Below are 26,536 nucleotides of genomic sequence, written 5' to 3' on the forward strand. Positions count from 1 at the left end.
CCAAAAAACAACCCTACTCTGGGCCCGATCTAAAATTTGATGCTCAGCTAGCTTAATGATCCCCACTGACCGGTTTGGTTGGGAGAAGCTCTTTTCACTCCTCACAGATCATAAACTCAAGCACTGACTGAATGCTTCTCTGTCGGCAAGTGCACATTTCTGCAGACAAGACAGGTTGTGCATGAAGCATGATGCTAGGACGAGACTTTGCCTAAAATCCGGTTGTGGGTGTTTGTCTGCGGCATCATGTTTAATGTCGGTAGATTAGTCAGCACTGCCAGATGATATAAAGTAATGACATGGTGGTTTCTATGCACAGTAGGTGAAGAGGGGAGACAGAGGAGGGAGGGTCTGAGTGACTCAGATTAAACACATGGGCCTCATCCAAAGTTAAGAATATATGCAAACACACACAGATGCGCATGAGCTGGTGTGCATTTTAATGTGTGTTTTGTCTCTTATGTCCTTCTCCATCATTCCTTCACACCTACACACATGTTTACTGAGTGTGTAGAGCAGTGACTCATGTTCATCACCAAATGAAAAACCTCTGAATTAGGGCTCGAAGGACTGTGTGTAAATCCATCATTTGCGCAAAAACGTATGATGGGACGTTTCAGCAGAAGGTTGCCCTCCTCTCACGTGTAATTTTGGACGCTTTCCCTGCGCCACAAAGGTGGGATCAGCTGCAATGACTGCCCTAAAGCAAAATGAAGTAGGAATTTGTAGGACATTAGTGACATCAGAGCTTGAAAAGCTTCTTGCTCCTTTGTTCTCAGATATGGATGCAGGCTATGGCGGAGGACTGCTGGATATGGTCAAGGGAGGAGCTGGCAAGTTCTTCAGCAACTTTAAGGACAACCTGAAAGACACGCTGAAGGACACCTCCACCAAAGTCATGCATCAAGTTGCTACGTAAGTGACCACTGCATTCATATGGTTTCATATTACAGGAATGAATACAGTTTTGCTCAAATGTTATACTAATAAGCAAAGATTATTTTTCGAGAGACTTGTGCAACAAAAGCAATGGAGACTTGGTCGGCTACTGCAACTGTATAGAAGTGATGATTAAAAATAAAAAAAACTCTTACGGTAGTTGATAAAAATGTGGCTGATCTTATGTTCAAGGTTGTCGTGTTGTTTATGTCCAGACAGTGATTTTTAGCCTCACATTAACGTCTATTTCAAACTGACCTGAATATTGTCAAAGATCATCACTGTTGATGCTTTCTAGCAGTTTTCAGGTGAAGAGTTTGAGGTTTTCAATCCTGAAGGGAGCACATCCAGTGAGGAACAAAACCAGGATCGTACTTCACTGGGTCAGATGGTCAATACAGAGCTCTGCTGGAACATGGATGGACCTGAGGGCGAGTGTCTGGTGCTACCAGCATGTCTCATTCATCCGAGCATTTTTTGGCCAAACTAACCCAGACCTTGCCCAATACCTGGATCACTCACAGGAGTGATCAGCTCTCTGCAACTTTGTTCACATCCCAAAAACGAAAACAAGTTAAAGCATCGCAGAAACAAAGTCTGACCAAGAGACAAAAAGAAAAGAAAAAAAGAACAAAAACAGCCCAGAAGTGCTCAAAATGATGACCTTGAATATAAGCTCAGTCAGTGCTTCTGATTTTTACAGATACGATTTTTAGTCATTGTGATCACATCTAGTTTATCTTGAGTTTATTACCATGTGACACTGAATTAAATACACTGTGCAGTCAAACACAAGGGCCAGGGGTCAGAATTGGCCCGCCAGAGACTCCAATCAGGTCCACTGGATGGCTTTGGAAAATGTGAAGGAGGGCATAGATTTTGGACTTTTAACTTTATTTTCCTAAATTTTACAGTTTTTCTACTAACCAGGGACCCTATTGTCATTCAAACCACACCAAAGTAATAAATAATAATCTATAATTTTTCTATAATTTTAGAAATGCTAACAGATGTCTCACATTAATTGCTGCAGCATTTCTTATATTAAATGAAATTAAATGTGTAATTCACTTCTTTACCCTGATAAAAAAGGAACCATCACTGGTTCGGCCCTCTTCAGATCAAAGTAGCCAATGTATTTGGCAAACAATTTAAAACATGTTTGACATCCCCGCTGTAGATATTTTTCTAGTGTTGAACAGCTAAAGATGAATACTGCACACAAGTCCAGCTTAAATCTGTGCTTTAGTAGTGAGCGAACTGGTTAACCGAATGCTGTTTCAGATGTTGATCACAAGCGTCTCCAACTAGCTTTAGAAGTGAAGCAGCAGAGCGGTTGGGATGGAGGGAGGAAAGAGTGAGGTTTCAGAGTCTGGCACGGCTCGGTCGTCCCAATGTGTTTGTGCACAGGCATCTGCACAGGGCGGCACAAAGAGGCCTCTGTATTATCAAACACACACACACACACACACACACACACACACACACACACACACACACACACACACACACACCCTACGTTGCTCCCCTCACTATTGACTCAGCAAGTCTGATTGTGAAATTTCCTCTCCAGGGTCTCTCCCTTTCTGTCGCTCACATCTTGGCAAACTCCCACTCTCCTGTCCTCTCGTTCCCCTTGTGTTTTTCGGTTGATCGACTGCCCGCTTGGCTCCACCTTTCTTCCTTTCCTCTCTGCCTCCCTCTTTGGTGTCTATTGCCCCACTTCTGGCTGCATTATTCATGGCGGTTCATTGTGCCAAATGGCCAGAGCACTGCTGATACAGAAGGATTCATTTCATTAGGAACCTGTGTGATGCGATGTGAAGTGTGTTTGTGGGGACTGTATATGCATGTGTGATAAGGGATAATGGAGGGAGGAGAAGTAGGCTAGCTCATACCTTTTGCTTTCTTAAACAGTATGCATTCAGACCACTTCCAAACAATTCTGTTTCGATTAATATATCATTATTCCAGCAAAACATTCCATATTTTCTTGTTATGTAGTCTTTTGGTTAAGTTGTTGCTTAACAGAAGATGAGTAAATAGATTTTAAGCAAATTTTGGACTTTATCTCAAATGTGACTGCCAATATTCAACCGTGTCTGCTGACATGGACAAAGTGTTAAGGCAGGTTTAAATGAGATACAAGAATGTCAACCAAGGGAAAAAAAATTCCCTTGAGCTTCCTCGGTATAACGTGACACCTCTGCTGTTAAACGGGCCTTCTTTGAATGCCCCGACAGGTCTTGATCCGTTCCTCTCTGCTTCTGTTCTCATGCGTAGTCAAGGGAAAGAGCTGCTTCTGAATTATTAAAACCAACCTGTGTTTCTTTACGTAGCTGAAGAAGAAAAATTTGCAGGGCAGGCGACTTGAAGCAACAATGTGTTTGTGTCTGTGAGAAGCGCAATGAATATGGAGCCTTGATGGCTGTGCTGGTTTTGTGAATAACACGGTGTGCTTGGTCTGCACCCAGGCTGTAACCCCCACTCCACCGACCTCCCTATCAGACACACATTAATTTGCCTTTTCCCCTCAAGTTTTCAAGCTTTGATCTGCATCTAAAATTCCAGTTTTCCCAATTTCATTATCCATGTCATTTTTCAGACACCTAAACATACAGAACACAAACTTACAGCACATCTTATCTACAAAATAAGAAACTCTGGTGAATTAAAAAAAAAAATCCCACTGTGATTTTGAAGAGTGAATGAAGATAAATCAGGCCCCGAGGATAGATGATTGCAGTGCAAACACTATGTAGCCACTTAAATTGGTTTAAGCAGACATGCTATAAAAATCCTGCTTAAACAAAATGAAGACAAGTGAATTTTAGAGAAGACCATAGGGGAAATGTAGAGAGCCCGACTCTAATATCCATCGGGATCTAACCCACTTACATTGATTTGGTTGAGACTATGTTTGTGTAGTCTTGAGAGGTTCTAATAGAGCACCTCACTTCTCATGTATTCAGCCTAAAATGTCTTATAAGCTCAGGGTGTTTACTTTCTCGGAGGAAAGCATGAACATGAAGTGCTGTACTGCTCAGAATGGGTTTAATAACATACCGGTACATCTATACACCAACCCAAGCAAGTTTACCTTTTGGGGTTTTTTTTACTGTTTTTTTTTTTTTATCACAAAATGTGAGTTATTGCATCAGAGTTAATACCAATATCAAGTTGAATAAAGTAGTGCAGCAATAAGAAAGTCACATAAAAATTAATAACTGCTAAAAATTGTTGTTTTGTCTCTCAGGTCAGATAGAAGAAAGAAAAGATCAGTGGTGACCATTAGTGATCATGTAATCCATAGAAAGATGCCAATGATGGGGGACCTGTTACAAGCCCACTACAGTAACAAAGTTTGGATGCTGTGTAAACTGTAAATATAAACAGAATGCAATCATTTGGAAATGTCATAGACCAATAGAATGTAGAAAACATAGATAAAATGTTTTGGAATGAGAAAATGTACCACTTTAAAGAAACTATTAGCTCATTTTGAATTTGACGGCAGTAACTCGTCTAAAGAAAGTTGAGACAGAACTGCGTTTACCATTGTGTCTTCTCTTTTGTGTTCTTGGTGAAAGGTCTGGACATCAGGCAGGCCACTTTAGCACCTGGAGTCTTCTACTATGAAACTGTGCGTTGTAATCCGGTAGATGCAGTATGTGGTTTAGCATCGTATTGCTGAAAAAGACGTTGTCTGAATGGGAGAGTATGTTGCTCTAAAGCCTGTATATACCTTTCAGCATTGAAGGTGACTGTTCAAGCAGTCGTTTCCATAGGCACTAGTGCACCAACATCCCAACAGAGATGTGGACTTTTGAACTGAGAGCTGATAGCAAGCCAGATAGTCTCTCTCCTTTTTAGTCTGAAAGATGTATCAACAATGTGTTTCATATTCACTAAACAGTTTTCCACTTCCATTTCAAACAACCTCTGACCCAGAGAAAAATCATCGGCCTGAAGAACTGATTTTCAGCCTTGTCATTTAAAGAGATTTGTCGGGGATTCTCTGAATCTTTTTGATTCGGATGTTCAGCTACTGTGTTCTGAAAAAGATCAGATAAAGTACTTTTACATCAAGGAACAATATTCTGATATGTTTCTGAAAATGTTTTACAATTAGAGACATTTTTTGCAGATTGGTAAACATCTGTCTATCTTTACTTCTCAGAAACTCTGCCTTGGTAATATGATCCTTATTACCAGCCTGTTACCAAATAACCTAATTAGTTGCAAAATGTTTCTCCAACTGTTTCTTATTAGTACCCCTTACCATTCCAGCCTTCTGTCCCCCTGTCCCAATGTTTTAGAGATCTGTTGCTGCCATCAGTACAATAGTAAAAAGTGTTTTAGTTCTCTTTCGCCTCACTTTTGTAGACATCTTTCTTCTAATTGGCTGATACTCACAAACAGGAGGTTTGAACAGAAGGTGGGTGGGGCTTCTGTGCTTACAGCCAGTACCATGTGCCTTAAGGCAGCGGTCCTCAACTCTCACGGTCCGTGAGAGTTGAGGCTTGGGTGCTACAACTCTCACAATAAATCTTCTTTTTTTTTGGTTCCGGAACTATTTTATTTGTTGTATTTGTCCATGATACCTTAAAGGTTGTGAAAATATTGTCGGACATAAACCGGTCCATGGCGCAAAAAAGGTTGGGGATCGTTGCCTTAAGGGGCAATGTCCATAGCTGAAGCAAAATGTCTGAGCTTTAGCCAAACCTGAAGCTCAGAATGTAAAGTCCAAAACCAGTGGGTGACGTCACCAAGGCTACCTCCATGTTTAACACTGTCTATGTCTGAAACCAAGCAGTCTCAAATGTGGCTCACAGGGCTTATTTGGACACTAAATAAATGACCTCTTTATTTGAAACTCTGACTATGTTTAATTGGAACATCCCCCATTGTAACAGTATACATATGAGAGAAAACTAAGATGTGGAATGATATATTAATGGTATGAAATACTAACATCCGTACAGGGATGATAAGTTAATGAATAAGCATTATGTTATCTTAATGAGCTAGCATGATTAGTATCTTGGTAAACCACAATTTTAGAAGTGAGTCCTTCAAATTATTAGTCACACAGTTGCTAGACTGACTACCTTTAGATAAATTGCCCACTTGGTGGGAAAAAAAAGGGATTCAGTGGCAGATTAAACAAAGTCTGAGTCCAAAATCAAACCTTCTGACTATTTATGTGCAATTTACATCAAAATGTATCTAATCATTTTCCAGCAAGAGGAAATTGCACCAGTCTCGTCATTATCTTTTAACTTCCTGTCTGTTAGACATGGGCTTGTTTTTGATTGTGCGCTCTGATATCGACTGCATATCAACAGCTTTTATCAAATGTCTTTGTGTAACACAAAGGACTGACAAGACATTTTTTATAGCAGTCTGAAAAAACATCTGCTGGCATTTAGCATCTCCACAGTAATTAGATCAACGCTCCACCACAGCTGGGATCAGCTGGTCGTTACCGTTTTTAAATTGGTCTTGTCAGGTGTTGATAGTGGTGTTATTGTTATTAGCTAGTTGGGGGGTGTTCAGATTGCACATTAATACAATATTTTTTATTTTTCATACTGGAGATGCGTTTCTCTATTACACACAGTTTAGTTGGCTCATAATTGTGTACCTGTTTCCATGGTAATAGATGTATTATTCAGCATAGAAATAGGAAAAACCACACATATGTACACACAGAAGTGTTAATATCCAGCAGAAATGTCACCTTTCTGATCTCCCAGACCCGATTTACTAATGAAAGTATAATGGGGCAGGGATAGCTCAGTAGGTAAAGTGGTCTCCCCATGATCGGAAGGTCGGCGGTTCGAATTCACTTAACGGCTACCCTGAGGTACCCCTGAGCAAGGTACCGTCCCTACACACTGCTCCCCGGGCGCCTGCTTAGTGGGCTGCCCACTGCTTCACTGAGTGAATGGGTCAAATGCAGAGAAAAACAAGTAATTTCCCCATGGGGATCAATAAAGTATCCATTATTATTATTATGTAAAGATAAAACTGACCTTTTTTTCCACATTAAATTGGTCAAACGTTGACTCTGCTTTTCTACTCTGGGAACAACAAACACTCTGAGATCAAAATAGAAGCTTCAATTGTGGTCCAATTACCTCATTATAGAGGACTTACATGCAATGCCCTCACTGTTGGATTTAATTAAGGTTGTTTGTCTGTTATATTGTAGTATATTAGCAGTTACATTTTTTTTTTTAAGGCTAAACTACACAAACGGCCTAAATCAAAGGACACATTCACATGATATGGTACGCTTGGTTTGTTTACAGAAAAACCCATGACTCATTTAGCAGTCTAGCTGAGAAGGACTGCATTACATAACCAGGTCTAGGACTGCAGCAGGCCCATATGGCACTCCTCCATGATCACACGGAATGACGGTCCCAGCTAGGCCTAGCTTGCAGGATTTACACAGTAGGCAACAAGCCAACTCAATTTGATTCGCATTAGCCTACAAACCTGTCTTGAAAGATAAATGCAACTACAGTGAGCTGAGCCTTCCTCTGCTGCTGTCAGTTGTGAGATTTTCTTTTTGTGAGTCATTTGTCCAAAAACAAATTTTCGTCTCTCACTCTAACCCCACCCTGAGCCTTTTTGGCAGTGTTTCATTAGTACGTGTTTCCACCACTGCTGTGCTGGAGCACTAGTGGACTGCTTGTATGTGAGTGCACCACAGCTGCCCCCACAGTCGAAAAAAAAAAAAAAAAGGTCCATATGGCAGAGCTACATTTGGCAATGAAAGGCAGTGCTGCTCAATTTAAGAATTCACATATGGTATTTCTTTGATCCCAGGCAGTTCAGCCTAGAGTGGTGAGCCCGAACAAGATAACAGCTCTAAAGCCTGTTGAAGTTAATCACTTAGATATGCCTGTAATGCAGTTCAACCTGTGAATGACAGAAAGGTGGATCAACCTTTTTGGATGCTGGATATTCTTATACTAACTTTTTATATATGCATCATTTTGTCTTGGTAGCTAAATGCACAGAAACAGTCATTATGAATCTCTAACATTTCATATCTAAATCACAGAAATACAAAAGCAAGGTGATTTTGTAAAGCCTACTACAACTTATATTTTAAACATTTATTGAGATGCTTGTGGACAGTGGATATTGGTTTTACATATATGATGTAATAAAACGTGTTTTCAAAGATTTCTTTTTTCCTTACAGTTATACCAAAGGAGAGCTGGACATTGCCTACATAACATCACGGATCATAGGTAAATGTATTTCTAGCGAATGGGCATTGTATATACGCATGTGTGTAGATAGATGAACTTTAACAATGTTACTTGGACTGTTTTCCAGTTTTTTGATTGGGCAGCAATGTGCCCTTTAAAAGGCAAAGTCAGTCAGACATTTGTCACTCGAGGGCTTTATATCCCATGGTAGTCATGCTGGAGTGCAGAGCTACTCAGCTCACCTTTTTGCAATCCTGTACTCCACAGTGGGTAAAAAGACAGTTATGTAGAAATGAAAAGTTTTCACAGAACCCTTCTGTAGTCCTGTGAAAAACTAAGCACACTCTTACTGCTTCCATAGGAATTAAGACAGTAAGTAGCAGCCATGTACTTAATTAACTGAACATCAGCAAGTGTGAGCACCTCCGTAAAAGTGGAATTTGTGATCAGTTTGATGGTCTGGTGTGCTTTAAGACAATACCACAGTCTTCCCAGGAGCGGGGGTCATGGAAAATTCACTCCAGGTCAGACTGTACAATTCTCAGAGTTATGTTTTGGATTCTACAGGTCTCGGTTAGCATGTTAAAGACTGACACTCACTGAAAAAAACTCTTTGAATGAACATAAAAAAAAAAATCGATTAAATTGCTTTATTTTAGTGTTATTCAATTCTGTTATTCCAATGTGTAACATACTAGAGTTGGACCAACTTAATTAATTAATGATAAATCAACTTATTTACTGGAGTTAAGTCCATCATAATTTCATTGAATTGATCCAATCCATGCAAATTATGTTAGCCCAACAAAAGTACTTAATGCTAATAGAAAGATATTTATTTACGTGGAAATCCTTTTCATGATTATTTTAAATTCGAGGAGTCAAGAAAAAGTAGGAAAGGTATGATTACAAGGTTTGATACAGAATTTTCTTTACGTTTTTGTGCTTGACAGGTAAAACCACAATAAATAGCAATGGCATACACAAGGTGTGCGCTTTTCTTCTAACCCCAGTGATTTTCTGGTGGACTGAAATCTTGCATGATCTCATGATATCGCAAATCCAGGCAACTAACCACTCTTACTTGATCGCATCATGTCATCTCAAGAAGAATTTCATGCAGGTTGTACAGGATTTAATTACATCAACCATAGAAACCTTAAAGAATAGTGGTGAATTAGGTAAAAGTATTCTAGAGTCACGTGTGAGGCCATCTCTGACATTTAATGCTTGGTTGAAATTGGGTCATACAACAGAAACAGCAATGTTCCTACGTACACAAGCAAATCCACAAAATTATGGCTGAAATGTTATTGCTGCTAAAGGAGGTTCTACAAGCTGCTGAATTATAGGCTGTGCTTAGTTTTGAACGAGACTGTTTAGAGTTCTGTTAAAATGTTCTCTGTCATGACTGAGTTTGTCTTAATTGCACTGTACATGTGAACATGGCAGCACGGTGGCACGGTGGTTAGCACTGTTGCCGCACAGCAAGAAGGTCCTGAGTTCAATTCCAACATCAGGCCGGGGTCTTTCTGTGCGGAGTTTGCATGTTCTCCCCGTGTTTGCGTGGGTTCCCCTCCGGGTACTCCGGCTTCCTCCCACCGTCCAAAGACATGCAGCTTGTGGGGATAATTGGATAATCCAAATTGTCACTAGGTGTGAATGAATGTGAGTGCGAATGGTTGTCTGTCCCTGTGTGTTGGCCCTGTGACAGACTGGCGACCTGTCCAGGGTGTACCCCGCCTCTTGCCCTATGACAGCTGGGATAGGCTCCAGCACCCCCCGCGACCCTGAAAAGGATAAGCGAATGGATGTGAACATGTCAAACTTTTTTTCAGTGATGACCTATCCAGCTGAGTCGGTGCAGATTGGCTACCAGAACCATGTCGAAGACATCCGCTCTTTTCTTGACAGCCGGCATGCGGACCACTACACTGTTTTCAACCTATCACAGCGTAACTACCGTGGGGCCAAATTCTCCAACAGGGTGAGTGTGACTGTAGCCCATGGATCTCGATGAAGCTGTTACTCATGTAGTGGTTGCTCCACCTTTTTCGCACTCTTCATTTTATAAATATAGAAGGGAAATAGGAGGGCTTAATTACAGTTTTAGGCGTGATTGTTCCTTGATAGTCTCAAACCACCCAGAGAAAAGTTTCATTTTGCTTTTTTTATCAGGTCTGTAATAGCTAAGGATTCCGATTTCATTACCGGATCACTAATTGTATGGATTATTCATTTGATTCCTTATTGAATCTCTTATAGGTTCTCATTGGGTTCTCAATGGCTCTGCTTTGAGAGTTACCACCATCACTAAGCAGAATATCAACCGCATTACATTCAGGCAAATTAATTGCATGCTGTGTGGTGAAATGTTTGTGCACATTGCAGGTATTTTCTCTCTTTGTTGTAATCAGTGTTAAATTTGTGGTAACACAATATTACGTAGAATATTTTGCATAAAGGTAATGCAGTACGTTACTTAAATATTTCAAGGTTTTCAGTAAAATGACCTAAAATGCATTGTCTCATGAGTCTACTTTAGAATCATGAACAGGTAGAAATGAAGACTGCAGCATGACAGGCCATCAGTTTGTTACCTGTGGAAGTTCAGGGTCTGGCTACTAGGCTGGGGTCAGCAGTTGCTCACTTTTAACATCAGCCTGGATTCTTAGCTGCCTTAGTGTTAACATGCTTTCTGTGCAGGTACTTAAAAAGAGCTGAAGTTGTTTTAGCACCATAATTCAGATGTTTCTGTCCTGAATGCAGTTTGCCATTACCATCGAGCTCTCGTCCTATGTGATAAAAATAAAATGAATGTCCATATCAACGCTTTAGACTGCACCGCAGTTTTTCTCCTCCAGCGCAAAAACTGATATCAGCACAAGTGCAAGAGGAACCGATAAGCACAATCAATAAGCATAAGTAGATAAACAATTTCATTGAACTACTGTGAACCAACTCTCTGCAACAGCCGGTACTTGAGTCCTATTCCTAGTCATTAGCTTAATGCTAAAAAAGTACATTTTTTCTTTCTTTTTTTAAACTTGAGAATAATTTTTTGAGTTTCATAAAATTGTTGTTCAAACAGTATATGAAGTATCCAGTGTCATCAGCTGGTTTGTGTATAACCCGTCAATTTGGCAGTCACCATTTGGTTTTTTAGAAGCCAGAACTGACTACATTTCGACAAGAAGGTGGAAAGTTTTTTTACAAGCTAGATCGCTAACAAAACCAGAGCATGGCTGCATCACACATGACATCAGTACTTGCTAATTTGTGCTAACACATAAATAAATGGTAGAATTTTACTCTTACCAAAAAAACAAAACAGGATAGTTTTTTTAAATATACAATTAACCCTGCAGCAAGTTGAATAATTACTCAAAAAAAAAAATCTCACAAAATACAACAAAACTTCAAACACCTTTGAGAAATCCAGTGTAATGATGCAAATTAACTGATGCAAGGCCTAATAAGCAGCTAGCAGCGATCAACCTCATCTGGCTGTTCCTGAAACTGCAGTTTTTGGTATTTCAGCACTCATTTCATTATTCAGAATTTAATTTGTGTTACGGCTAAATTACCACATTTGGAACACACAGTTTATTGTATCTTATTTTGCTTTTATGGTTATGCTTATCTTTCAGCATCGGGACATTTCCGCAGCTAGGTTTCCTATTACTGCATAGAAGGCACATGTGGGAGCTAAGGAGTCAGGCTTGTTAGGAGTCATGCTTTGTTGTTAACATGGTGAAGCTGGCCCCCTGTCTGCATTGTGAAGTCACTGTATCTTTAGCAGATGACTCATCATGGCAACTGGTCTGTTGTGTTGCTCTGCTGCTGCAGTGCTGTTACTAACTTCCACCACTCCCCTTTCCTCTCCTCTGTTCCTTTTTTCCCCAACCCTTTCCTGCCCTTTTATCTCTCTGATCTGCCTCCTTTTTTCTTTTTGCTGGAATCCCTTTCCTTCTCCCTCCTTTTATTCCTGGCATCTACTTCAATACAGGTTTCAGAGTGTAATTGGCCTTCACGCCAAGCACCCAGCCTCCACAACCTGTTCGCTGTGTGCAAAAACATGTACAACTGGCTGAAACAGAATCCCAAGAACGTCTGTGTAATCACATGCTCGGTAAGGAGATGCACATACATTAGCCCTATATTAAATTCTTCATCCTCCTTTGTATAGTTGAATTTATTAAGGATTCATATGAAATTATTACTAATCATTCTCCCATGAAAAACAAGTACATAGTGAGGTACTTTTGATTGTTATGTAAAGGGACTTGTTTTTGTTGGTCCCACAACACATCCGTTAATTTTTGAGCTGTTTGATGTCCTGTGACCCACTTTTGAATCAAAGCAGAGAGTCTGAAATAGACCGAAGCATATTTAGTGTCAGAATCTTTTTGTTGCCCTTCCAAAACATTTTGCTCAACAATGATATTGGCATCATTGATTACATGTCAACTTTGCTTTCACATCAAATGAAGTGCTTCCAAGACACGGATCTCTAAAGTCTGAAATTGTTAAATGCTACAACAACTGCTCAACAGATTTCCAAACATGACTCACCTTCTTTTTCCACATCTACATAAATTGTTGGGTCTGTGTTTCCACAAGCCCCGCTGGTTTAGAGACTTATTCATCATGAAGAAAACAAGACAGTCAGCGATCGATCGATTTACTTGCAAGGGAGGCGTCGTTGGTATCTACCACAAAATGACCCCAACGACGGCCTCCGCTTGCTGCCTTTTATTGGGACAACAGTTCACACAATACACATCACAGCAAAAGCACCGCCCACGTAAACCCCCCCAAATGGTTCTAAGGCAAGGCACTGTATGTATATATATGTGTGTGTGTGTGTGTAAACATCTGTATGCATGTGAGAATGTGTGTGTGTGACCTCCTGCTGACCAAAAGGGTCATAAAAGCAGGAAGCAACACCACAAGAAACAGCTCTTCCAGATAGGATGTATCTGCAATAAAACACTACATCACCCCAGAACCTCGAGAGGCTGGGGAGGGGGATAAAAGAATTCCTTTCATCACAGAGTTAAAACAATGTAGAGATGGTAAGCATAAAAATGACAACATTTAACAATTCACTTTAACATAAATCAAAACAGTTTTGCAAAAGGGATCATTCTTCCAGATAAAGGCTATGTTACCACCCAGATCAGAAATCTTCTCTTCCTCTTCAACGGCTGTTGCCAATCCTTGACGCTGGAGTAACAGTTTTTTTTCTCCAAATACATTCCCGCTCGGAGCTCTTCAGACTGCTCTGGTGGTCTCTATTAATCAGCCGTGTGAGCTTCCTCACTGTTGTTACTTAGCAGGTGGTACTGAAAAGAAAATGAAAAGCAAAGAAGAAGAATATTTCATTTTTGCATTTTGGTCTGTGATGTTCAGTAAAAATGATAGAAGTCATCTTATTATGCTTATTGCAGAATGGTGTATTCTTTGGTGTCCTATTTAGGCTTATTGGATGAAAGGCACTTTTAGTGCGTGGATCATCACACTTTAGCAATATCAGCCACTTGCATTAGACACATTTGGGAATTCAACCATATCTGACTTTTTCAATAGAAACTGAGTTTCTGTTTATTGGAATTCAGTGACATGACTACTATAGACTGGCATGTGCTGGGGCATGTTATTACCAAGTCATTGTGGGTTTGGCTTTGCCTTGGCAAACTGCTCCTTCTTGCATAATCTTCACGAAACCCTTCCTTTTTTAAAAAAGCTGTGTTTTCACCTCAGTTAACAACAGTGTTACAGTATCCATGTAACCTGAAATGAACTCAGAGTCAGTTCATATGTATGAATAGACTCATAGAAAAATAATACGTGTGTTTATTCAAAAGAAAAAATCCCCAGTGGCTCAAATTGCAGTTATGATAAGATGTACATGTAATTTTATCTTTGTTTTGGGTTTTCAGGATGGTCGCGCTCCTTCAGGTGTTTTGGTCTGTGCCATGTTCTGCTTCTGCCACCTCTTCAATAATCCAGTTCCTGCCATGCAGCTGCTCAGCGCCAAAAGACCAGGTTCTGGCCTCTGGCCTTCACACCGCAGGTTTGCATCAGTGAACATGGGGATGTGAATGTGACAGAAAGAGAAGTGGGAGCCTTGTGCTCGGTTGTCGTCCTTTGGTTCTGCTGATGTTACATTCTTCAATGTCTAATAAATCTGCAGTCTATTTTTCATAGATAATGAACATTTACCACTTCTAATAAAGAATCACATATTAAATGAGGTCAAAACACATTCACACTTAAGAAGAAGAGCACAGTTTCAGATCATATGCTGTTACAGGCATAACATGTTGAAATTTACATACAGCCATCACTGAAGCCAACAGTTATTAGTTGTCTCAGCATAAACATAAACTCTTGATTGCTGGGCAAGAAGAACCACGAGTCCGCCTGCCATACTTGTAGAAGCTAACAGTCGATGGTTGTGCAAGCGTCTCCTCACAAGTGACAATTAATGCATCATTCAGAGTGCTGAAAATTGAAAACTGCTGTTTTTGTTTTCTCTGCCTGCAGGTACATAGGCTATGTATGTAGCATGGTATCAGAGAAGCCTAGCCTACCCCACTCCAAGCCCTTGGTGATCAAGGCCCTCACTATGAGTCCCATCCCCTGCTTCAACAAGCAGCGTAGTGGCTGTCGACCTTTCTGTGACGTTCTCATTGGAGAGACGAAGATCTTCACCACTGCACAGGAGTATGAAAGGATGAGGTAAGTAACATTAGCGAGATTAATAAAAAATTTGACAGCATTGAACCGCAGAGAGCACGGTAGCGTTGCAGTTCTGTATTGGAATAGAATAACTACAAATGTCTCAGAGATTTTATGCTGAGTATGATATGAATGAAAGTAATCAAAGTGTCATTATATCCCCTTCCTTTTTCTCACTCTGTAACACTTTCCCTCAATTACACTTTGCTGCACCTTCTCTGCACGCCTAGAGAGCACAGGGTCCAGGACGGCAAGGTAGTTTTCCCTCTGGGTGTAAGCGTACAAGGAGATGTTGTGGTTTCAGTCTACCACATGAGGTCAACCATTGGAGGACGACTGCAGGCCAAGGTACGCTTCTGCTTAGTCTGCTTTATAAGATAAAATGTCGATAAAATCAACATCTCAATCTAACTAGCAAGCAGCAAACTCCAACTAAGTCACAGTGACAGTATTGGAACGATTGCGGTGATAAGATCATGCTAAAGTATAAGCCATTGTAGAGTTTCAGGTAGCTTCAACAGCTTGTTGTGTCTCATTGTTACATTGTTTAAGACAAGAAGAAGCTGGATGAAGGTTTTTGACTTAATGATTTACTTCATTTATAGAAATATGCAGATTTACTCACTCATCACTGCTGCAAGAAGCATTTATGCACTATTTATGCTATTTTTGGTTTAGTTTGGTCTAGGTGTTTCATCTGGGTATTATTGTCTTTCAGTAATCTTATGACAGATTATTGACACATAGGTGTACATCACCATGCGTTGCATTATAATAATATGTGCATATGTAGCTTAATGACTTCATTATTTTGCTATATAGCACATTAGTACTAAAACCTAGATCAATAGTACAAAATAATTAAAAATCCATTCAGCTAAAATGGTTAAAGTGGGCTTGTCTTTTTTTTCTTGAACATTTTTCCTTTGATTTTGTTTCTTTTACTGGATTTTCTTATTTCACCTGCTTCTATTTTATTACATGACAAAGATTTATCACATGCAAAACTTGAACATAACACCTAAAAACATTTCAGAACAACAGGTAAGGGGTAACTGACTGCAGGAGAGTGCTGATAAAATATAATGTAACCAACATTTATCTTTGTTCCTGCTTGTGTTAGGTATCCAACACACAGATCTTCCAGATTCAGTTCCACACTGGCTTCATCGCTCCTGGAACCACTATGTTAAAGTTTAACAAGTAAGGAAAATCTCTTACAAAAATCGGGGAATTCTGGTTTCTCACTATAAAAAATAATATTGCTAGACTTCCACTCTGTTGACTGTTTTACCATCTCAATTTTCTTTCTCACACATATTGATTTTCCTCTCAGACCAGAGCTCGATGCCTGTGACTCTCCAGAGAAATATCCCCAGCTCTTCCATGTGATATTGGAAGTGGAAGTGGAAGGGGTGGACAAACAGAAAGACCTGACACCACCATGGGAACAGTTTCCTTGTAAAGACTTGAGCCCAAATGTGCTCTTCTCTGGCCACCAGGAACATCAGGATGCACTGGCGATTGCTGGTAAAAATGGGAGGGTTTCACTGGGGCAACAACTGGTGTTCAGTCTATAAAATACGACACATTAAGTTTTGATTTTTTAAAAACTCAAATCAGATGTTAAGTTTAGAATCAAACATTTACTGCTTTGTTTAATCTGTTGTCAGATTTTACTACCAACATAATTAAATTAACGCAAAAATTTCCCTGTTGTGGGATCAATAAAGTCTTATCTTATCTTATCTTATCTTGTCTTATCTTATCTTATCTAAACTAAAAATATTTAGCTAAGAACTGAAAATGCTGAAGCAAAATGGGTTAGCTGCTAGCAAATTAGCAGTTAGCTTGACTAACAAGCAATGTGGAATTTTGTATTGAAAATGTTTTTAGTTGGCATTTTTGCTTGCTTGTTTTGTTAGCCTTTACAATTTGTAATCATACCTTTTCCTAAAACCAATTATAATGCTACATTAACCTTAATAACAAACTCTAACCCCACACCTGGATTGACTTTACGTAAGTTTACCTGGTACCAAAATAAAGATTAGGCAAAGAGAACTTGCTACTAATTTTTTTTATGACTTATTTTAATATTTATGAACCAGCCAGCACGACATTAAAGCCATTTGCCTAATATTGTGAAGATCTCCCTCACCTCATCATACGGATGTTTGGAAATATTTCCAATAGCAATGTTAGTGGTTTTATTGTTGTGGCTAATCAATTTACATTAACACATAGTCATAAAAACTAATGTGACTCATTTTTGTCCCTGCAAGATGAGATGGAGGGCTTGGATCTTGAGGGTAAGACGGTAGAGGAGATCACAGACCTGCTAGAGGAACTATACTGTGAGCGTAGTTACCCAGGGTTTGCTTCAATTCACTCATGCTCTACCCAGGAAGATTTTTTGTTATTGGAAAATCCATTTGGTGGTTTCCAACTGTGATTTGCATTGATTGAATTGAAATTTAGCCCATTCTTGTAGCCCATGATGTATCATTTTGGTAGAAATATTTTGTCCTGTGTCTTGTATAAACACCAGTCTTTTAACACAATTTCCATAACATGTATGCCAGCATTTTTTTTCCTGGGCATACAGAGACAGGTTTTTAAGGGTTTTTTTTATGGATATGGAGAACTAGAGGGGAAAACTCATAGTCCCAAAAGGAAATAAAGGGAAAACGTGCCTGGGGAGTAAACAAATCCAACGTTAAAATGTTCTACCAAAGTGAAATATTGCTTTTGATTTATACAGCTGTTTAATCCCATGTACAAGCTTCTTTTTTTTTTTTTATCATATTCTTTTACGTTGAAATGTATCACATTTAAGACATTTTCTCCAACTAGCAACTACTAGCTAGAATTTATTTGCAGACTGTGTGTATGTTTGCAACCTCGTAGCACAAATAGCTGTTCTGGCTGTAGAAGCAATGACCTGCGTAGTTTACCATCATCCTCTGCTTCACTCTTGTCCCTTTATATCTGAACCTCAAATTAATTCCCTTTGTCTGCTTTGTTATCTCTTCAGTCATTGCTTTGTTCGTGATTGATGTGTCTTTCTCATGATACTCTTTTCTGTTTTTCCCATCTCATCATTTTCAGAGCCAAGTCGGTCCCACGGAGGTCCAGACGGTCGGGTACGTGGCGAGGAGAGCGAGCCGTCGGATGATGAAATGCTTTCTCTCTCCAGCCAGCAAAGCAATGCCAGTGCAGCCCATCAGAAACCTGACCTCCCAGCTCCCACTTCTGCCACCCCTGCTCCCACCGAGGAAGTCGATCTTCTCGGCCTCGATGGTGACGAGGTCAACCGCCCGTCATCTAAGCCCCCATCTACAGCAGCTGCAACCACTGACCTCCTAGGGGACTTGTTCGGGGGCCCACCTCAGTCAACCAGCGGGCCTCCATCTGCCCAGTCCACTCCACACAAAGTCGCCCCCAACACTGCCTCACCATGCCCCTCACCTGCCCCACCAGGTGAGAAGTTTGAAAAAGCATTTCCTTTTAGGTCCAACCTAAAACTAGACTTCAAATAGGCACAATTACTCTTGCAATTTAGCATAAGACAATAACACTGGTGGATGGTTCTCCTCAGCATTTGATCCTTTTGGGACGGGTCCGATGCCTAAACCTCAGGACGTGATGGGTTCATTCCTCGGACCAGGTAAAGTGGGGCAGCCAGACCCTTTCCTGCATGCTGCTCGCTCACCATCACCCACCCTGCAGCCTACAAGCCTCGGTAAGGCATGCTCCTTGCTGCTCTGCTGAACATTTTCCCAAACCATCGTTTTGGGTGCACTTAAAGCATTTCAAGAGCCTGAACCAAATTAGGGTAAGGCATGTTTTCAGATATTTGCAAGATGCCACTACGATAATTTCCCTTCATCTGTGCGTCTATTTAAACTGACACCCAAACCCGACTGCTGAGTATATATCCATTTTTAGCTTACTCACACATTTTTCTTGTATTGCTCATGTAATGTATGATTTGTAATTCACGAGTTTGCATGCTGTATGTGAAGTGTTTGCAGGTCATCTCATTGCCACTCCATAGGGATTGCGCAGCTTGATTTTTCAACTCCAGCACAAGCTCCTACTAGTAATCTTTTCCTCAGCTCACAGTCAGTATTTTCAACTTTAAACATGACCAAACAGTTTTTCTTAACTTCAGGTTTACACTTTTTATACTTTGAGGATTTAGGGCATGATGTGTGCATGAAGAAGAGCCTTCTGGCTTCAGTCTTCTGTGGACAATTTTTAGTTAGCAACTATAAATTTTGTTTCCACACCCATGAAACAACAGCTCTCTGAAGCTCAGTTCTGTTGTTATTTTATTTGGCTTAATGTTTTCGTGTCCTTCAATTCCCATTTTCCGTGTGCTCCGCCCGTGACCGATGGTTATATGCTTCAACAGGTCGGAGTTCCCCCGTCCCACCCACCACCCCTACTGTCAACATTCAGCAGCAAAACGCCATGGGAGCATGGGACTGGAACAGACCTGCTACCACGAGCACAGGTTCTCCCAAGCACACAGCCACACATACATACAAGCAGATACCACACTGTTTGTAAAACACGTTGGCATCAGTGTCGTTTATTTTTCCTGCTTTGCTGATGGCCGATTCATTCAGGAGGTTTTGGTATGGGCAGTCGGTCAGCCACTACCAGTCCCACTGGCTCAGTCCACAGCACCCCCACCCACCAAACCAAGCCAAACACTCTGGACCCATTCGCTGATATTGGCAACCTGGGGGGAAGCCTTGGAGGTGAGACGCTGGTAATGCTCCTAAGTTCTTAGTATTTTTGCTACTACCTCGCATGCCATAATCTCTGTCCTTTTGATCAGGAGGCTCTGGCTTCTCGAGCAAGCCCACCACCCCTACTGGAACGGCCCCTCCCTTTCCTCCAATGGGCTCCCCATCGAGGCCTCCGCCATCTCCCCAGCACACAGGAGCCTGGCAGCCCCACGCAGGAGGCACTTTCCCCTCGTGGCAGGCTGGTGGAAGTGGTGGAGGGTGGCAACCGCAAGGACAGGGTCCTGCTCCGCAGCCAAAGCCCAGCCCCAGCCACACTTCCATGCCGCACACATCGCCCCAGAATCGACCCAACTACAATGTTAGCTTCTCCGCAATGGGAGGAGGCTCACCCAGCGCAGGGGGAAAAGCACAGGCTGGGATGGGTAAGCTCGACAGGCTCATTGTTACGCTCCAAATGTTGTGGCTGGTCAGTTGGGGTATATTTCACATAAAAGGACATTTTTCTTTTAAAACAAAATAGAGATTACACTTAACTTATATTTCAAAATATAAGGTTTAAAAATGTTATTAAGAATTGTGAGCATTTTGAAGGTTTTAAGGTTTTTTTGTTTGATTTTTAAAGTTAAATGTTTAACAAAATATCTGCAAACATTTAGAGACAGCGCCGCATTTTTTATCCATTAAAATTTTCATGCTGTGCACACATACATTGTTCTTCAGCTCACCGTATAGTAATTAGTACATTTGTTGCTTAACAAGTATGTATTCTGTCTTTGTGTTTGTCTGCCTCTTTGTCAGGTCCGAAGCCCAAACCCTCAGATGCCAACTTTGACGACCTGCTGTCTGCTCAGGGCTTTGCGGGGACCAAAGAGAAGAAAGGGCCCAGGACTATAGCAGAGATGAGGAAGGAGGAGATGGCCAAAGAAATGGACCCTGAGAAACTAAAGGCATGAGCTGTTTGTTTGAAACTAATGAAGTTGAACTAATAAGTTTTGGTTCATTGTGTCTGATTACAATTAGTTTTTGATGACATTTCGCTTGGTGGTGGTCGCCTGTTTATCCAGTGTAGCTGAACAGAAGCAGTTCAGTGATTCCCAAAAGTAGGATAATGTACTCGAAAACCTTTGGCTGTTAAACTTTTTCTGTTTATTTCAGAGTTAATGAAGCGTCCAATGTAGGTCTCCCATGACCAAATTTTGGTTCATCTAATTGCTCCTTTAAAAGCTTTTTTTTTTTTTTAGATAAAACCAGAGCCAGAACTACTGAAAGCAGTTATGCTAATAATTGTTTCAAATCAGGTCCTCACTGGTTATTGGCTCCCCTCCTCTGCCTCCCTCTTCTGTGCCCTAGATTCTGGACTGGATAGAGGGGAAAGAGCGTAACATCCGTGCTCTGCTCTCCACCATGCACACTGTGCTTTGGGAAGGAGAGACACGCTGGAAGCCTGTGGGCATGGCTGACCTGGTTACTCCAGAGCAGGTCAAGAAGGTCTATCGCAAAGCAGTCCTGGTTGTTCACCCAGATAAGGTGAGACAGAATTTGTGATGAATGGGATCTTTATGCTTCCTGTATGGAGGCATATCCATATGTACAGAATAAATCAAATGCAATAACGAGACATTCTTTACTTAAAAGCAACTGAAGGTAAAGTCAGATGAAAAAATAGAGACTGTCTTTATTTTCACTTTCTTCTCCTTATATCAGGCTTATAAGCAGGGGTGCACATAAGTGGTCTGCAGGTGCGCATTCGCTGTCAAAATAAAAGACGCGCACCAGACAAGAAGTTGCAACGCGTGTTTGCGTACATATAAAAGGCATTGTTTTTGTCTGCTAGAGTGGGATTTTCACGGCACATTCTGCTGGCTGGCTTCAAACAATGCACAGAGATGTGGTATCTCTGTGCATTGTTTGAAGCCAGCTCACCTCCTACAACCACTTTTCCGAGAATATGTGCTTCTTTTGCAGTTTGGACTCCTTCTGACATTTCTTTGGAGGTGGAGGAACACCAAAGTAATTGCTTAAAGGAGCTTGCTTCTTCAACATCTTTAAGAGTTCTAAACAAATGTCTGTCCTCCTCCAGAAAATCTTATGTACGCAAACGCGCGTTGCAACTTCTTATCTGGTGCGCGTCTTTTATTTTGACAGCGCATGCGCACCTGCGGACCACTTATGTGCACCCCTGATTATAAGCAATTCTGGATGTGATGTGGCCATATTGTGACATGAAAATGATAATGAAAATAAAAACTGGTTTTAAAAGAAAAACATAATTCCTCACAAGCATGCATATACAGGGATGGAAAAGGAAAGATTTGACAGCACTTTGTGCCGTTCTGTAAAAAACTAAGTACAACTCCTATTGCTTCTATAAGAATTAAAGGGGTAAGTAGCAGCCAGATGCTGATAATCATTTGCTTGAGTAAGTGGTCATCAACAAGTTTGAGCACCTGTGTGTAACAAGACGTTCTGCCCGTTTGCTGGTCTGAGTCATCCATGTGTGTTAACACAATGCCACAGAAGGGGACACCCAACCAAATTCATCCCAAACTCAGACCATGCAGTGGTCAGAGAAATTCTGTATCAGAAAAAAGATATATAAAGTACAACGCAATATCTGGCAAAATCAAACACAGGGTATCACCACAAACAGCTCATACTCATAGCAACTGATAAGCACGGTGGTGGAGGGGTGATGCTTTGGGTTGTTTTGCCGCAAGATGACCTACGAACCTTTATACGAAAAATATTCTAGGGTCAAATTTGAGGACATCTATCTAACAGCTAAAGTTTGGCCAAGTACTGAGTCATGCACAACAATGATCCCAAGCATTACAAGACAAACACAGACATGCAAATTTAAAATGAACAGACCGATCACATAAATTTAGACACACACACACACACACACACACACACACACACACACACACACACACACACACACACACACACACACACACACACACACACAGTAGTGTCTGTGTGTTCAAAGTGCTGGAGGATGAAGTTTTTGCATATATGATGTTGCAACAAGAAAACAACCAAACCAAACTAAAAGTATGTGTGAGCGTGTGAACAATATAATGAAATACAAAGATATCTGAAGCTCTGCACTTTACTCTGTGAAGTGAAGAGTCTGTTAGTGGAGAGTGCGTCACTCTCAGACTCTCAAGCCAAGCCAGGCCACAGCTTTCCTTGTAATCCACTTAAAGATACAGCTATGCAGTACAGCAGCTACCATGTGGTCAGCTGAAGCATTAGGCAGGGCCTTTCCCACTGCACCCACTAAAACAACGCAGCTTGGCTTAACATGGACTCTTACCAGAATTAAACATGTGATTCAAGTTATACCTGTAAACATCCATCCATGCAGGGATGTGTGTGTATTATAGAAAGAGTGGGGTATACTTCCTGACTCTCAGCACTGAAAGACAAGTTAGTGTCTTACCTGAATTTTCTGTAACAGTGAATAATATTATGTAAATGGCCTGTATTTGTATAGCGTTTTTCTAGTCCCTAAGGACCCCAAAGCGCTTTACACAACCAGTCATCCACCCATTCACACACACATTCACACACTGGTGATGGCAAGCTACATTGTAGCATGTTGACATAATGCTTGAGTAAAGCAAGCTATGAATGAGAGACAAATGAAGTGGGAATCCCAAAAGGCCAACATGTCTCAAATATGCTTTACTTATGGGTTCATAACTATTGTGTTTTTTCTCTCCTACTTCGTAGGCGACGGGACAACCATACGAACAATATGCCAAGATGATTTTCATGGAACTAAATGATGCCTGGTCAGAATTTGAGACCCAAGGACAAAAGCCTCTCTACTGAATAAAACGTAAGGGGACTTAAGGAGGAGGAGATGATGTCCCTGCTGATTCCATCATCTAACCCTTACAGTGTTACCACCTCTTGTCCGCATACTGCAGCCACACCCTGCAACATCTGCCTTTATACCCATGCTTTAACTCGTGTCTCTCTTCTTGCAACAAAAACGCAGAACTTGAGTGATGACAGGCTATAGAACAGCCTCCCGTGCCCGGACTAGAAGCTCAGACGAACAGCTGATTCTCTGTAGCTCTAATATCCATACTGTATGTATGAACCATCCCATTCAAAAAATTAAAAATCACTGGGACGTCAAAGAGACGGATCAAAACAAGGTGAGAGCTGTTGATCTGGAAAAAGAAATGCGCGAGAATAAACTGAGCAAACATTTGTCAGACTGCTCTTTGCGAGAGCTTTGGAGCATGAAGAAGTCTGTGAGGCACAACAAGCATTTAACAGCATTCAAGCCATTTTTTTTGTACTGTGAGCGAACACTGAATTCAAGATCAGTTCCGTCATATCAAATCCAGTTTTCACACTATTTAATGTCCCTATAAATAACAAACACAAACAGCAGTGTCAAGTTAAAATAGGCTGTTTGGAGGTGATTGGATTAGAAAATCTTGATCAGAGGTCGAGTTTCACCTTGAAGATGTCGTCTGCTGAGTGTAGCTGAGGAAACAAAATTAGTTAAAAAAAACAGTAACACAATAACTTGACTTGTTATGTGACATATATGATATCATGTGGAATGGTTTTGTTATGAAGAGGTTTAATAAGAATAGGTGTGTCTGATATCCTGAAGCCTTGTGGGGAACTGGGGATTGTATGTTTTAGCATTAGCACATGTACAGTTCCTTACATGAAGCACCTTGAGGCCTCACACACTCACTCATATAATAATATATTTTTGCTTTACATCTCTGTGAAAGCACAAACTGATGAATCAAATCGGTGCAGCTCTCAAGGAAGGCAATCCATGAATTAATTTATTAAATCGCTTTGTTTGTCTTTAAAATATTGGTTCAAATTCAATCTGCTCGTGAGAAAGAGTTCAGGACTTTGAGGCTGTTGTCTTAAAGACTTTTAACGTCTGTCAAACACAGTCGTCAGCCAAAACAGTAAAAACCACTGGCAGGTAAAGGAAATCTGATCACAGTGCAGCTCTCTGCTGGGAAACATCAGGCAGTTCATGAGAATGTGACGCCCTTAACATCACACCTATCCTTCAGACTCCCCAGATCCCCCACGTCTGATCAAGGATCCATGGGACGCACTCTAACAGACGCCTCCACACAACCAGAGGACTCAAAAAATTTGCCTCTGTCCCAGTGCCAGAGTTTGTAAGACACCCCAAAACATCCCATCTTGATGCTCTGATGAGTCAGAGACGTTATAGAGGGGAGCCTGCATTAAATTAGGGAGGTAGTTGTAAGGTTGAGACTGGGTGGGGTAATCTCTGAACCACAGAAGTGACACTAATGTGCTTAAACGCAAACCATCAAGAACGCAATAAGAGTTCTGTTTACTGTATATCACTGTTTCACGTCAGGCAGATCATACTGTGTTTCATCAAAACACTGATTTACAACAATTTACTTTTTATTGATTTGTTTTGTTTACTTTTTACTTCATTTGCTACACGTTTATTCATAATCAGCATAAAAGAATGGGGTATGCATTAGAAGTAGTGAACAGCAGTAGATGCTGCAGCTGATGTGTACTAACCTAACACAAACATTTGCTGATTTTGGATGCATTTGGCCCCTTTTTACGTGCAATTATTCACAAAATCAGTTCTTAGTGCTAAAAGCATTTCATCATTTTAGAGCAAAGTGGAGAAAACAATAAAATATGCAATAACTAGAGAGGCAATGATCAATTTCTTTCAAGCACATGAGGTTTTCACAAAACACTAATATGTTCCTACACGATCCCCAGAGACAGTTTAAGCTGTTTCAGGGTGAAACAGTTTAGGCTGTTTAGGTTTATTCTTCACACACAAATTGAGCCAAGTGTTTACCTTCTCATGCTCATGAGCAGTTGAAGATCCTGACACTGTTAACTGTCTTCATGCTCTCTGATTTGCATAGTAAGGTCAAAGGTGATTTTCTGTTGGCATCATACTGTCTTTTCCCTTCACTGGATTTCATTCGTCCAGTTTGTTCATCTGCATTAAGGATGCTGACTGACTTCTGACCAGCGTAAGAGAATTATGTGAGGTGTGGTTTCATTAGCTGGCTGAGGACCCCGAAAGGATCCCAAAACAAGTGTTGACTGGGCCGTCGAACAAGACTCCGGGTCTCAGGCTGAAAATACTGAACTTTAATCTGGAGGTGACTGCTTTCTTTGTCGTTTTACAAGATATGAGAAGTGTGTAGTATGTGTCTATGCTTTATTTACACTGAGGACCTACATGTGAAATAACCCTCATTGGCTCCCTCGCTGACTGAATCTGCGATCTTACAGCTATGTTAAAAAGCTAACCTCTATATTGTCGTCAGTGGATGTGTGTTGTTTGAACTTGTGGTATGTATGGAGGAGCTCAGAGTTGGATACAGAGTACTGTAAGTTATGTGTTTGCCTGTCTCCTGTTCAAATATTACTTAAGCTGTGTAAAAATTCTGTTCATGTTGTTCTTTTCAGTTCTGTTTACGGTTACAGGATGTACATAATGATCAAGTGCAGTGCACAGAAATAAACAGTAAACAGAAACCGGAGCAGGGTGAGCAGCATTCCTGTTTTTATGTCTCGCTTGGCCTTTGTCTTTGTAACCACTAGAGGGCTGCATTGTACAGCACATGAACTATATGTCATGTTGAGCTGAGAGTCCCAGTAAAAGGATGTGGTGCCACCCTCATGGGGTCTGTTTCTGAGAGTTTGGCCAGAAACATGCACATGAGGACCCTGCTGGTGGTGATGTGCTCCTCATATTCCTCGCCCAAAGGAGCAGATACCAGTCTTGCTATAGTCGAGTCTCTTATAACTGCGCATCTTCTAGTTTTCCCTCCACAC

General features: G+C 40.8%; 1 protein-coding gene across 5 annotated transcripts in view; it reads left to right on the plus strand.

Moving 5' to 3' along the window:
- dnajc6 (DnaJ (Hsp40) homolog, subfamily C, member 6) overlaps nucleotides 1–26,234 on the plus strand; it is a 37,820-nt gene extending 11,586 nt beyond the window's left edge. For 3 of the 5 annotated variants that reach the window (XM_080887840.1, XM_080887837.1, XM_080887841.1), the window contains 17 exons: nucleotides 780–915; nucleotides 8,161–8,210; nucleotides 10,010–10,158; nucleotides 12,181–12,303; nucleotides 14,117–14,250; nucleotides 14,724–14,918; nucleotides 15,149–15,266; nucleotides 16,042–16,121; nucleotides 16,255–16,448; nucleotides 18,030–18,401; nucleotides 18,520–18,663; nucleotides 19,339–19,440; nucleotides 19,556–19,690; nucleotides 19,771–20,103; nucleotides 20,480–20,628; nucleotides 21,032–21,208; nucleotides 23,423–26,234. In XM_080887840.1, coding sequence (XP_080743966.1) covers nucleotides 780–915; nucleotides 8,161–8,210; nucleotides 10,010–10,158; nucleotides 12,181–12,303; nucleotides 14,117–14,250; nucleotides 14,724–14,918; nucleotides 15,149–15,266; nucleotides 16,042–16,121; nucleotides 16,255–16,448; nucleotides 18,030–18,401; nucleotides 18,520–18,663; nucleotides 19,339–19,440; nucleotides 19,556–19,690; nucleotides 19,771–20,103; nucleotides 20,480–20,628; nucleotides 21,032–21,208; nucleotides 23,423–23,524 — 2,693 coding nt within the window. In that variant the 3' untranslated portion in view covers nucleotides 23,525–26,234. The remainder of the gene's footprint in view (nucleotides 1–779; nucleotides 916–8,160; nucleotides 8,211–10,009; nucleotides 10,159–12,180; nucleotides 12,304–14,116; nucleotides 14,251–14,723; nucleotides 14,919–15,148; nucleotides 15,267–16,041; nucleotides 16,122–16,254; nucleotides 16,449–18,029; nucleotides 18,402–18,519; nucleotides 18,664–19,338; nucleotides 19,441–19,555; nucleotides 19,691–19,770; nucleotides 20,104–20,479; nucleotides 20,629–21,031; nucleotides 21,209–23,422) is intronic. The other 2 variants (XM_080887838.1, XM_080887839.1) reach the window with 2 other exon arrangements.
- The last annotated feature ends 302 nt before the right edge of the window (nucleotides 26,235–26,536 follow it).

Source organism: Rhamphochromis sp. 'chilingali' (assembly GCF_963969265.1).
Source record: "Rhamphochromis sp. 'chilingali' genome assembly, chromosome: 7".
Classification (NCBI taxonomy): domain Eukaryota; kingdom Metazoa; phylum Chordata; class Actinopteri; order Cichliformes; family Cichlidae; genus Rhamphochromis; species Rhamphochromis sp. 'chilingali'.